General features: G+C 44.1%; 1 protein-coding gene across 2 annotated transcripts; it reads left to right on the forward strand.

The window, feature by feature from the left end:
• The first annotated feature begins 1,283 nt into the window (after positions 1-1,283).
• On the forward strand, positions 1,284-12,215 carry Herpud1 (homocysteine inducible ER protein with ubiquitin like domain 1). Of its 2 annotated transcripts, none has more exons than XM_046434737.2 (8): positions 1,284-1,634; positions 4,446-4,523; positions 4,620-4,691; positions 6,169-6,299; positions 8,330-8,452; positions 8,986-9,336; positions 10,582-10,684; positions 11,458-12,215. In XM_046434737.2, the coding sequence occupies exons 1-8, from the start codon at positions 1,488-1,490 to the stop codon at positions 11,620-11,622; spliced, it is 1,170 nt and encodes a 389-aa protein (XP_046290693.1). In that variant the 5' UTR covers positions 1,284-1,487; the 3' UTR covers positions 11,623-12,215. The 2 variants fall into 2 exon arrangements, with proteins under 2 accessions (XP_046290693.1, XP_046290692.1); XM_046434736.2 differs by having other exon boundaries at positions 1,345-1,634; positions 4,617-4,691.
• Positions 12,216-13,026: the final 811 nt, after the last annotated feature.

The following is a 13,026-nucleotide window of genomic DNA, read 5'->3' on the forward strand; positions in this document are numbered from 1 at the left end:
AAGTACTAAGCTCCAGTACCTACAAATGTGATGGTATCTGGAAACAGTCTTTGTAGTGGACATGAGGGCATTAGGTTGGGCCCTATCCCATATGACTGGAGTCCTTATAAAAGGGGACACTTTGGACACAGAGACAGATATGGGTAGTGGGAACATGATATGAAGACACACACACAGACTGCCATTACAGGAAGGAGTAATACACTAGGAGCCAAGGAGCTCCAAGGATTGCCAGCCACCACCAGAAGATAGGAGGTGGCTGGGAACAGATTCTCCCTACAGCTCTCTGAAGGAACCAACCCTGCCAAGACCTCCATCTCAGACTTGCAGCTTCCAGAACTGTGAGACAATCTATTTCTGTTGCTTAAGCCACCAGGTTTGTGCTACTTCATGATGGCAGTCATAGCAGACTAACCTCGGCCCCCAACCAGAGCAGGGTCTTGCCTTGGACAAGCTCCTGACACCCCTGGAAAAACAGCATTGGCATAGCATGTGCCAAGATCATAGGACGAGGATGGGACCAGGGCAATGTCACTTTTGTTTTTCAAGTCTCCTTCCTACAGAGGGAGGGAGGAAATGCCTCTGTGGGCCTTGGTGGCCACAGTTCAGCAATCCAGATGCTGCCCTCCCGGACTCTGCCCCAGCTCAAAGCACTGGCTGATCCCTATAAAGGGCCGCCCCTAGCGAGTACGTGTGACCTGGCCGTGGCCGGCTTGTCCACACCTGAGGGTGCAGCCTGCAAGTCTCAGCCGGGACGAGGGGAAACTGGCCGCAGGTGCCTCACACCCCCCAGCCCGGGAACTCCGGGTCTGCTCCTTCCAGGCCCTTCTAAGGCTAAGGAGCCTCGGCGCCCTCCGGACGGGCTCGCACGGGGCCCACTCAGCCCGGCGGTTCTTCGAGCCGAGCCGCTCGGAGTGGGGAGCTTCCCCGGGTGGAGCGGCGGTGGGGCCGCGGGGTGCGGCGGGGAGGAGGCGGGCCCGGCGCTGGGGTCAGTGAGGCGGGGGTGCAGCTTTGTGAGGAAACAATTTGCAGAGGCTGCTAACCTGGGGCCGGCCTGGGTGACCCCGGCTCGGGGGCCTTACGCACCCCAGCTGGGAAGTCCCGTTTCGTCAGGGCCGAGTCCCCGCTCGCGCTGCCGCGCACCCAAACATGGCCACCGAACCCCTGCTCTCGGGCCGCAGCCGCGACTCGGGATGACGCAACGGCCGCGGGTTGCATCACCCGGCGCCTACGTGCTCCGCCCGCCCCTCGGCCGCCCGGATTCGGACGCTGATTGGGCCACGTTGGGCGGTAACCCCTGCCTCAGCCAATGGACAGCAGCCACAGAGAGGTCCGTCCGCAGAGCCTGGGCGCGGGGCGCCTATAAAAGGTGCCCGAGGCTGGGGCGCGAGCCCTGGAGAAGCGAACCGTCGTTGCGGCGTCTTAGGTGGTGGCGACGCCGCCTGCTTGGCATCTCGGACCGCAGCCGAGTCTACAGCGCCGCCGACATGGAGCCCGAGCCGGAGCCCGAGCCGGTCACGCTCCTGGTGAAGAGCCCCAACCAGCGCCACCGCGACTTGGAGTTGAGCGGCGACCGCAGCTGGAGCGTGGGCCACCTCAAGGCCCACCTGAGCCGTGTCTACCCCGAGCGCCCGGTGAGAGCAGTCCTTGGGGATGCCACGTCTGCCTTCCCCTTCCGGTAGCCTGTCCCTTTGCCGGCGGGTACTCGCCTGGTCACCCACCGCAGGGCTGTGGTCACCTCTCTTCCTGCCCTGCCGCCCTAGGCGCCCCCACTTCTTACCCAGTGGCTGTCATCTCCTCATTCCTGGCCGCCAACAGCCCGCTTTCCTGACGGGTTGCCTACTCCTGTCACTTCGCCTCTCCAGGTCCCCAAGGCTCCAAGGCTGTCCCTGTCCTACCCCACCTCCCAGACCCCTTCCTCATTCTCCACGCGTGGTTTCCGGCTTTAACCAAAACAGGGAAGCAGCAGTGTGACCTTGGGTGAATCATTTCACCCTCCAAGCCTCAGTTTCCCCAAAACAACCGGCGACGAGTAGGTGTTCCTAATTAGGCTGGAAACCAGTGGATAAATGTAAGAAAACCAAATGCTGAAAACGAGTGTTCTCAGTGGGAAGAGGGGAGAATAGACGCCCAAACCCTGCCCGCAACTGGACAGTCAGGGAGAGCGCCAGTCACTGTGTACTTAAGGTCCCACGCCCAGAAGCAAGACGTGGCTCTCCCCTCCCTAGCCACCTTCCCCTGGCTGTTCCCTCCCTGACGCTGAACTCCGGAGTGGAGTCGTTGCTTAGTCCCAGGGAGGGGCCCTGGCACTTTCTAGCTAAGAGTGATTTAGGAGGGAAACAGAGTTGCCTTGAGTCTACTTTTAAGACTTTGGTCCTTCAATTAGAGAGACTTCCTTGCTTTGTTTTGGTGGACACAGTTGTCAACAGCACCCTTAGCACCGCCCGCCCTCCCTTCCTCACCACGTGATGAGGCTGTGCTCTGGACCTTCCTGTATTTACTTTGTACTCTGATATTATGTAAGTGTCAGCAGTGTTCTTTGCAGCCCAAGAGTGTAATTCTTGGTTAAACAGGAAAGGGCATCTGGGTGGCAAAAGGTGGGGAAATTGTCATCTGAAGACTGCCAACCTGTAGTAGTGCATGTGTCAGTTTGGTTTTGCTTCTTATTGTCAAGAATTGTAGACATGAGTATTCCTTCTGAGTTGTTACTTTGAAGTTTCCTTATTTATTCAGTAGGCTTCCATTCCGGTGTCCTTTAGGATTCACCTTGGCACTCTGATTTCACCATAGGTGTTTTCCAGAAACTAGCTGGCCTTGTTGCTGGGAGAATTAATGTTGGGTACACAAATAGGCACAGCAGGTGTAGTGTAGTTGCATCATTTGTAAAAGGCCCCATTTTGAGAAGTGTTTTCCTTGGTCACCTCAACATCACTCCTATTTGTTGAGTCCAAGATTGTAAATGAAAGGTCTCTCAGATATGCAAATCTGTATTTAAAATTGTTATGGTGGAAGTGTACTCATCATTTATTTTCTATAGTATAAAATAGCATATCCTTTATAATAGTTGTTTGCTTAAGACTTCCCCCCCCCCCCCCCCAATCAACCCTCTGGGTAAGGACATAATGCCAGTTCAGGTCTTTAAAAGAGAGGAAACACTTCAAATCCAGAGGCAGCTGTGGTTTTCAAACCTTTTCTGGTTGTTGGCCCACATTTACAAAAGTAGAATGGCACTCACCTGTTAAGTCAGTGAGACCAATAATGAACACAGCCTTTTTTGTTTTAGGTAAAGTGTCAGAAGTCCTAATGTATGTTGATAAGTAGATGCAAATTTTCTGTTTTGTTTTAAACAGCTAACTTTAATGTCTTGGGTTTCTTGGCCAGAATAGCTTTATTCCATGTTTTACATAATTGGTTATTCTGGCAAGAGCAGGTTGACAAGAGCAGGTGACCTCCAATGTAATGACTTTAATATACATTACTTGAGGCTATTACTTTAAAGTTAAGTTTAAAATGAGTTAAAAATAGATTTTAAGGGCTGGGGTTGTGGCTCAGTGGGGGATTGCTTACTTAGCATGCGTGAGGCACTGGGTTTGATCCTCAGCCCACATAAAAATAAATAAATAAAATAAAGGTATTATGTCCATCTACAACTAAAATTTAAAAAAAAAAAATACTTTAAAAGTGAGATTTGTGTAAAAGTGTGTGGAGTCCCTATAATTGTAAAGTCACTAGTGTGTAGGGGAGTAGGAGTTAGAATCTTGCAACAGGTGCCCTTAGATGAGTCAATTTCTCAGACTTTCCTAAAATAGGAATAACAGCTCTGGCAGGGTCGTGGGGTATTTTTTCCTCTTCCTCCCTTCCCACTCATTCCATTCCACTCTTTCTCTAACTGGGCCTTGAAAGCATTAGGCAACCCTCTTGCCGCTGCACTCTACCCAGTCCCTAACAGAGTCAGGTGACCTACACATCATTTCTCTAACTGCATTTGTAAGTCAAGAAGCCCTTTGTGGGGCTTAGGTTTAGAATTGCTTCTGTTAATTTGAGGCAGTGCTTAGGTAGTTTTGATGAAGGCTGACCTTGGGAATCTTGAGTTTTCTCTGAGGCCAAACAAGGTTTTAAAGTTAGTTGCTGTAGGAGCTCCCAAAGCACTTTGTGTTTTTAGTGGCAGAGAGCAGTTTCCCCCAGGATTAAAAGATTAAGTATGTTGCCATAGTTTTTATGGATTGGAGATAATTTGCCATCCTAAATTTATTTGCATGTTCTATCAGTTTAAAGTTAAGCACTTTCTAGATAAAAATTTTGTATATGAGGTTGTTCAAAAAGTGTTTTCTTGTGATACTGGGAAAAAACACATATTCTGATTATTTGTATGAAACAGTTCCTCCTGTGTTCCGGAACTTGTGGACCCTCAGTGCTGACCTATGTTACTCTCTTTCCACCATCAGCGTCCAGAGGACCAGAGGTTAATTTATTCTGGGAAGCTGTTGTTGGATCATCAGTGTCTCAGGGACTTGCTTCCAAAGGTATTTTGTGTCACTTACACATTAACTTTGCAATGTTTTTAAGCACTTAACAAGTTGAATTCAGATCCTGAGGTACCTCTTTATTGCTTTTAGCAGGAAAAACGGCATGTTCTGCATCTGGTATGCAATGTGAAGAGTCCCTCAAAAACACCAGAAACCAGCACAAAGGTATGCTTCTTCCTGATGATAACAATTTGTGTCCTTCAGTTTCTCAAGAAAGGGTTAAAGAAAGTTGGGTAAAATTCTTTTAAAGAGAGCTTTTATAGCCTTTTTACCAAGTTGTATTTTGCTTCTTCCCTGGGCATAGCAGGAATTAGGAACTGTGTTATTATCAACACAAGTGAGAGTTTGCTCTAGTAGTAGTATAGTGTGCCTTGAGTGCTTGTGGAAATGTGAACTTACGTGTTGTTACACTGCTGGGATGTCATCTGTCTACAGCTGCTGTGTACCCAGAAGCCTGAACTAGCAAGGCTCTTGAAAATGTTTTTTGTTTTTCACATCTAGCTCATAGCAAGTTTCTTCTAAGGAATCATTAATAAAGAGGAAAAAAGTGAATATATTTCCTTTGGAAATTTTATCACGATTATTTATTTGGATGGGAAAAGGCCACAGTGATGATCTCTAAAGAGTTGTTTGACAGTCAGAAGCATTTATTTTTCATTTCCCAACATTTATTTGAAAATATAGTATAAATCTTCTACACATTTAGAATGGTGATGCATTCTAAATGTGTATTACAACTAGACTTCCTAAAAGAGCTGAATATAACAGGAAATTTCTTTCCTTTAGGTTGCTTGTATTTATAAGTTTTGTTGGTCAAATTTAATTTCTAGAATTAGTTAAGTTTAGCACCATAAGATGTACAACATTGTCAGAAAGCTTTCTGACCAGCTTCATTCATTGAACTGAATCTTCATTGGAAGATTTTAGTGAAACTGATGCATATTTACTCAAAAGAAAAAAGTCTGTATTTTTTCTCCAGTATCTTCCTACCTATCTGTAGATACTGGGGCCTTGTGCATGCTGGGCAAGTGCCCTACCACTGAGCCACATCCCAGGCCTACTATCTGTGTTACCAGCCGCCTAACTCAGGGATCCTACCTGGATCCTTGGTGACTGGATTCAGCTGCCTGCCTGCCCACATAAGAAATAGGACAAAGATGAAAAAGGAAAAATGGATTTTATGCTTTTGATCGAACTGTGGAGAAGCAGCTAGATTTCTTCTCTTTAGGTTCCACAGAAGCTGTTAATGACATGTATAAACAAAAGCCATGTGTTATACATGTGTAAATTTCGTAAGCCTTCCTGTGTAGACCTGTGTGGGGTTAGGGAGCAATGTCCAGTGTCCATTCTCGGTTTCCTTGGTATCCCTCAGCCCAGGGTGGGCAACCCTTTAGCCTTTATTCTGAGTATGAGGAAGCTGTCCTCAATTTCAGAGGGGTCCTTAATTTTAGTCTGCTTCACCTCTAAAAATTGTATTGAACAAGTTTCAGAATATTTTTCATGTATCATTGGCTTTTATTTAATTTGGTCAAGTTCAGAGGTGGAGAATGGGACATGTGCCATTCACAACAAAATAATTCTTTCAGCTGGATTTCACAGAGTTGCATCAGGTTCTTTGTTCTTGTGTTCATCTTGCACTTAGGTTGCTGGATCCTCAGAGCAGCCCAATGCTTCTAATCAGGGACAGTATCTTGGGGATTCCTCAAGTGATGGCTTAAGGCAAAGGGAAGTTCTTCGGAACCTTTCTCCCTCTGGGTGGGAGAATATCTCAAGGTAAGTGTTAATAAAGAGCCAGGTTTGTACAACATAAATGTGTGTCCCTCGTTTGCATCAATTTAAGAATAAAGTGTGATTACATATGTGTAGTCAAGAGAACTTTTAAGATGTGTATAAAATTTTGCTTTATAAAGGTTGTGTCACTTTAAAGATCTCTTGCTGTATTTGGTTTTTCTTAATATGCAGCCTTATAGGGACATATAAAAAAGTAGGAGATTCATGTACTGAGTGTGCAGGCATTTAGCTTCCCACTGAGTGTGCTTCCCATTATTTGGACCACTTGGTTGCCCTTGTGGTGGGAAATTAGAGCTGTTGCAGAAGAAACAGTTTTTCTAAGCATTGTGCACTGCTTTGCTGAGTGGGTTTGTGCTTTTTTTCTATCATAACAGAGACAAAAAGTGAAGAGACTAAGAAGTGCTTTGCCAAGAGCTATGTTGGAGGTGCCAGGGAAAAAGGCCATTTCTTTAGGGCAGTTAGAGCTTTTCTTTAGAGCAAAGCCAGAAGTGATTACATGCCCTAATGTTTGGATTTTATAACTCTTGGAACACCTTATTATAAAAATCATTTTCAGAAAAAATAGTCTGCTCACTACAAGTGGAATTTTGTAACTCTAACCCTGTGCTTCTTTTCCTAGTAGTTTTTATATTTAATTCTTGAAAAAGCCCGGTGTTTGAGGAAGAGTACTTTTTTCCTTAATGGAAGTTTCAAATGAAAAAATAGAAACAATTATATAATGAATCCTTACCCCCACCATCCAGTCCCAATAATGATCAGAGTTTTGCCATTTTCTCTCTCCCACACTTCAGAATATAACTGTAAAAACTTTGTAGTTATCTTGCATAGCAATGGCATCATTATCAGATTGAACAAACATAAGATTTTATCATCTTTTTTCCATGCACTGTAACTTTTTAAGTGATCAAAAACAGTATTATACCAAGACTTGTATTGGAATACTATTAGAAATACTCTGGATCTGGAATTTGTTTAAAAGACTGTCCACATATACATTGGATAATTGGACACATTATTGGATTAAAAAAACAACAACCTTAAAACTGTTTCCTTTATTCTGGTTGTACAACTTGAGAATTGGCTTGTATCTGACTACTTGAATTTTACCATGTTTAAATGTGTTGATTTCATTTAGCAAATATTTGTTGAACAGCTAGTGCATTAAAATTTTGCTTGATGACATCAGCTGACCTGCAGGAATGAAACATAACTGGTCATTTTCCCACAATTTATTCTAATTTCAATTTTGTGAATTGCTGCCAAAAGAGTTCACTGTACAAGCACAAAACCCAAGGTGACTCCCCCAACCCCTGCTGAAAAGCTGTTGCATGGTTGAAGAAGTTTGGGTCAAACAGAATGTTTCAAGTTCAGCCCTGCTTCTTACCTAGCTCAAGATCTTGTACAAATTCCTCATCTTTCCTGAGCTGTACTAGGGCTCCCCTCTAAGATGGGGGTGCAGTCCCTCTCCATAGGCCGTTGGGGATCCATCAACCCACACAGGACACCAAATGTTCACTACTGTGCAGTAAACAGTGCCACCTGCACATATAACTGCTCCAGGATAGATTCAGAGATAGGAGTGGGAAGAAGTGGCATCGGGAGGAAGGGAGAGATTCCCCCCCCCCCCCCGCCCCCAGGAATGATTGGGGGAAATGTGGCTTTTGAGCTGCTCTCTAAAAGGTGATCAGTGAATGTAGGTCTGCTGTGAGACTCAGTCAAAATGGGGCAGGGTGGGGGGGAGATCTACTTAACCTAAAAAGGTTTAGCTTGTTCGTATGTCTATGCACAAAACAAGAATTCTTGTTTTCCCACGGGATGTGGACCATGATAGGAAGGCTTTCACTCAGTATTCTGTGTGCTTGTGTTACACAGGTGCACCATGCATATAGTCATCTCCAGTGTGACCACTTAAGGCCCATTCTTCTGTCTCTTTGATTTGAATTCCTGATTGTAATTTATTTTTCTTTATTGCAACCAACTCAAAATGAGTGTTTGTTTTCATCTATATTTAGGTCTGAAGCTGTCCAGCAGGCATTCCAAGGCCTAGGGCCTGGTTTCTCTGGCTACACAACCTACGGGTGGCTGCAGCTCTCCTGGTTCCAGCAGATCTATGCACGACAGTACTACATGCAATAGTGAGTCCTTCCTGCCTTGCTCAGTGTGACCTTGGTCCCCTGGGAGCTGAGGGAAACCCATCTGTGCTGTAAAGTTTATAATGGAGGATGAGTGTATCTTCCTCAGCCCTGCAGGGTCGTGCTCTTTGTGGTTCTGAGGGTGGAGTAGAGTATGAGCAGTAGCTGCTGCCTGATTTGTGTGTTGGTTCAAGGGTGCTTGTGTCTGAGAGTTTAATGCCTTTATTTAGAATGTTACCTCCTTTTAAATTAGCAGTATCTTTAAATTTTTTTGAAAATTTTAATTTGCTAATGCACCATATTTTAGTGGTCTTGATATTTAATTCGAGATGAAATTTACCATGTGGCTTTTCTTAGGAAAGGCATTTATAGATACGACTGTTAGTAAAGAAGTTCTTCACTAAGTTGTAGAGAAACCAAGTGTGTATGTGCCTACTTACAGTTCTTAACAAAGATCCCTAAATAAGTTCATGAGCACCACAGTCTTCAAAGGACTTTGGTCTCAGCAGTCTCTGCCTCTATTATTTTTATTTTAGTTTAGCTGCCACTGCTGCCTCGGGAGCTTTTGTCCCATCCCCAAGTGCACAAGAGATACCTGTGGTTGCTGCACCTGCTCCAGCCCCTATTCACAACCAGTTTCCAGCGGAAAACCAGCCAGCCAATCAGAATGCAGCTCCTCAAGTGGTTGTTAATCCTGGAGCCAATCAAAATTTGCGGATGAATGCACAAGGTGGCCCTATTGTGGAAGAAGATGATGAGATAAATCGAGATTGGTTGGATTGGACCTATTCAGCAGCCACATTTTCTGTTTTTCTCAGTATCCTCTACTTCTACTCCTCTCTGAGCAGATTCCTCATGGTCATGGGGGCCACCGTTGTCATGTACCTGTAAGCACATGATTTCTGTCTCTCTTTTTTTTCTGTACTGCAAATTACACTCTGTTGTGACTGACTCATCAAGTCCATATTTTCTCTTTCAAGCAGTTTCAGTCATTATTGGAGGAGGTGTATTTAAACAGTAGGTCACTGTGGCACTTTGAATTTAGGGAGTTCACAGCTTGGTTGGCTATTGCTCAGAACACATTAATTATGTGTTAATACAAGAAGAATATTCTTCTCTTGATAAATTACCTTCCAGATCACAGACCACAAAAACATAGCCATACTATGGTATGGAAAAGAAAATTGTATTTATTTTAAATAAGGACATACCAGTTCTTTGTATTTATCAAGCTACATCTGCCTTCTAGGATTATGGTTGCAGCCCTGTTAGCACAGCCCTGAAGGGTCAGGGACCTTCACAGGCCTGATGTTTGGCTTAGCTGTGGTCTAGAGCAGTGGAGGTTTCCATTGGGGATAATTTTGTTCCTCCCCCATTCCCAGGGGACATAGTAATGTCTGGAGACATTTTTGGTTGTCATAACTATAAGGGGTGATCCTGCTGGCATCTAGTAGGTAGAGCAAGGGCTGCTGTAAATTTCCTGCAAGGCCCGGGACAGTTCCCATGGCACATGCAACCCTGTATGTCATTAGCACCTACAGTGAGAGAGAGGTGTTTGTGATTGAAATTGAAAGAAGTTTTTGCTTTATAATTAAAATGGATTTTTATTTGAGTTTTTAAAAATTAAAAAAGGAAACATTTAGAATAATATAATAGACACTTATAATATCCACATTGTTAATATTTTGTCATGTGTCTTTCAAGACTTGGATTTAATTGGATTTTCCAAATAAAACTTTGAAAAATCATATACTAAAGTGACCTAAAATTATAGTCCCTAAAATTATATATTAAAGTGACCAATGTAGGTAATTATTACGCTCTAATATTTACAGCTCTGTGTGTGAGTATATCATCTGTTCAGGTTTTAAATGGAAGGTTCAGTTTATAAACAAGCATCTATTAAGTGCACACTGTGTGCCAGCTGCTGTTTTGTTTCTGATGAATAAAACAGCCCCTATTTCAAGGACCTGACCCATGTGAAACCTCGGGGCCAGTGGCTTTGCAGATTTTCTTGCCATGACCTTCAAGTTGGGGTGCCATCATGATTAGAGGAGCAGAGACTTAGATTATTGAGTAGGTCTCACTGTGATGTTAGCTAAGGTAGACATTTTTATGTGCTTCCTTTGAAGGCATCATGTTGGATGGTTTCCATTTAGACAGAGGCCGGTTCAGAACTTCCCAAATGACGGTCCTCAGGAAGCTGTGAATCAGGACCCCAACAATAACTTACAGGTACGGAGCCTCTGCGGGAGCCCAGCTAGCTGTGCACGCTGCACCAGGCCCTCCAGTCCTCGGCCTGGAGGTTTCCAGCTCTGTGTGTGGTTCACCATTTTATTAGCCTAAGTGTTTCATGTTGTTGGGTTTTTTTGTTTTTGTTTTTTTTAATCAAATTTATTCTTAGAATAGTAGCTGGGTTTTGTTGAATATGCCTTAAAATCCATTTGGCATTTTTTCTTATGTGGAAACTGGCTTTTTTTTTTTTTTAATGTAAGCAGTGTTTTTCTAGACCCACATTTTGAAATTCAGTGGTCTATAGCTATTGTAGGATGGACATTGTTAATGGATGATGGGCATAAGCACATCTCATAGAGTAGACTTTCTGAAAATAGAATTTTTTAAAGGTGGATTAATGCATGACCCTACAGGGTATACTTTAGTAAGAAAACTCTGCTTTCAGAACTCTGAGTTTCCATTGTTGGTTTCTAAACTCGGAGCATTGCCCAAAGTAGAATATCTATATTTAATGAAGTGGTTAATTGCTACTTTAATAATAGTTGAAGATCAGGTTGCTTCATTTGTTGTGACACATGCTGCCAGGAATATTCAAAACCATGAAAGGTCATCAGCACAGTTGTGTCTTGGAAGCCCGGAAGAGCCCCAGGCAGCTGAGGATGTCATTCTGGGGGTCTGGCCCTTTCTAGCCTCCATGTTGCTCTGCTGTCTCCTAACTTACCGGTGTTTATCTTGACCCCAGTGTTTTTCTTCTTGTGCTTCATGACCTGTAGGAAGGCGCAGATCCTGAAACAGAAGACCCCAGCCGCCTCCCTCCAGACCGGGATGTGCTCGATGCTCAGCAGACCAGCCCTTCATTCATGAGCACGGCCTGGCTTGTCTTCAAGACTTTCTTTGCCTCTCTTCTTCCAGAAGGCCCTCCAGCCATAGCAAACTGATGGGGCTTGTGCTCTGCAGCCAGAGGCATTGACAGGCCTGGACTGGATCATCTGATCCAGCTGGACGTCCTCACCTGGACACGACATGACACAGTCATTAAAAACCCACAAGGACAATGATAGGCTTTTGCGCTGAAGCAAAAGCAAAAGCAGAAAGTAAGACATGAAGCCATGATACAATTTGATGAACAAAAAAAATGCCCAGGGCTTCTCATGTCTTTATTCTGAAGAGCTTTAATATATTCTGTATGTAGTTTAATAGGCATTGTAAGTAGAAGGCATTAGGTGTCGCATGTTTATGCCTGAGGAACTTTCCCAGATGTGTGTGTCTGCATGTGTGTTTGTACATAGAATTCATAGATGCAGAAATGGTTCTGCTGGTACGATTTGATTCCTGTTGGAATGTTTAAATTACACTAAGTGTACTACTTTATATAATCAATGAAATTGCTAGACATGTTAGCAGGACTTTTCTAGGAAAGATGTATGTATAATTGCTTTTTAAAATGCAGTGCTTTACTTTAAACCACAGGGAACTTTGCAGAGGTGGGAACCTTTGCTGGGTTTTCTGTTCAATAAAGTTTTACTATGAATGGTGGTGGCGGAGACTCCTGTTATTCTCGCAGTTTACCCTGTGTCCATTGTGGTTGGATGGCCAATAGTTGAAGTGCTGATTTTTAAGTAGCCTGAAAAACTTAGTTTTAATTTACTAAGACTATACCAGTATCTGCCTCCATTTCCCAATTTGAACATTACTGGCTTATGTAGGAACCCACCAAGGTTAAATTCCCATAATTTAAAGTCAGCTTTTGGCTGAGGGGTTAAGAAGGCTCTAACAGCCTGGTTGGCTGATCCTAGGACCAAAAGCTGGACTCTGCTGAATGAAGTTGAAATCCCAGAACTACCTTGGTCAAAAATCACAATGGGAATTTCTGCCACTGAACTGGTATATCTAAATACAGTGGGAATATTTGGGGTCCAGAGGGGCAGGGACATGATGGCAGCCCTTGGTAACCAAAGGCCAGGTAGGTGTGGTTATCCTGTTAAAAGTAGAGTTGAGACAGTAATCCGTATAATTCAACCTGCAGAGACCTGTGGCAGTGGCTGGTTGGTTCGTACAGTGTCCCTGGGAAAGGGAGAAATGGACAGTCTACTAATTCTTACTGCATCCATCTAGTAGAAAATTCTAGATCAAGTGAACAAAGTTGAACCTGAATCATAAAACCAGTCACAGCCCCTCAATTCCCAGGCTTAAACCAGTCTAGACCCAGAACCCCTCAAGTGAGGGAGTCTGGTCCCCTGAGGAAGGACCCTGCTACACTGCCAAAATTTTATGCTATTGGTCTTTCAGCCTCCCCACCAAAGGAACCTACAGCTTTTTACCAGGGTGAATCCACATTGGCA

This window comes from Marmota monax, unplaced genomic scaffold (genome assembly GCF_021218885.2).
Source record: "Marmota monax isolate L192 unplaced genomic scaffold, Marmota_monax_Labrador192_F-V1.1 WCK01_AAM20220418_F8-fsc00024, whole genome shotgun sequence".
Lineage (NCBI taxonomy): Eukaryota > Metazoa > Chordata > Mammalia > Rodentia > Sciuridae > Marmota > Marmota monax.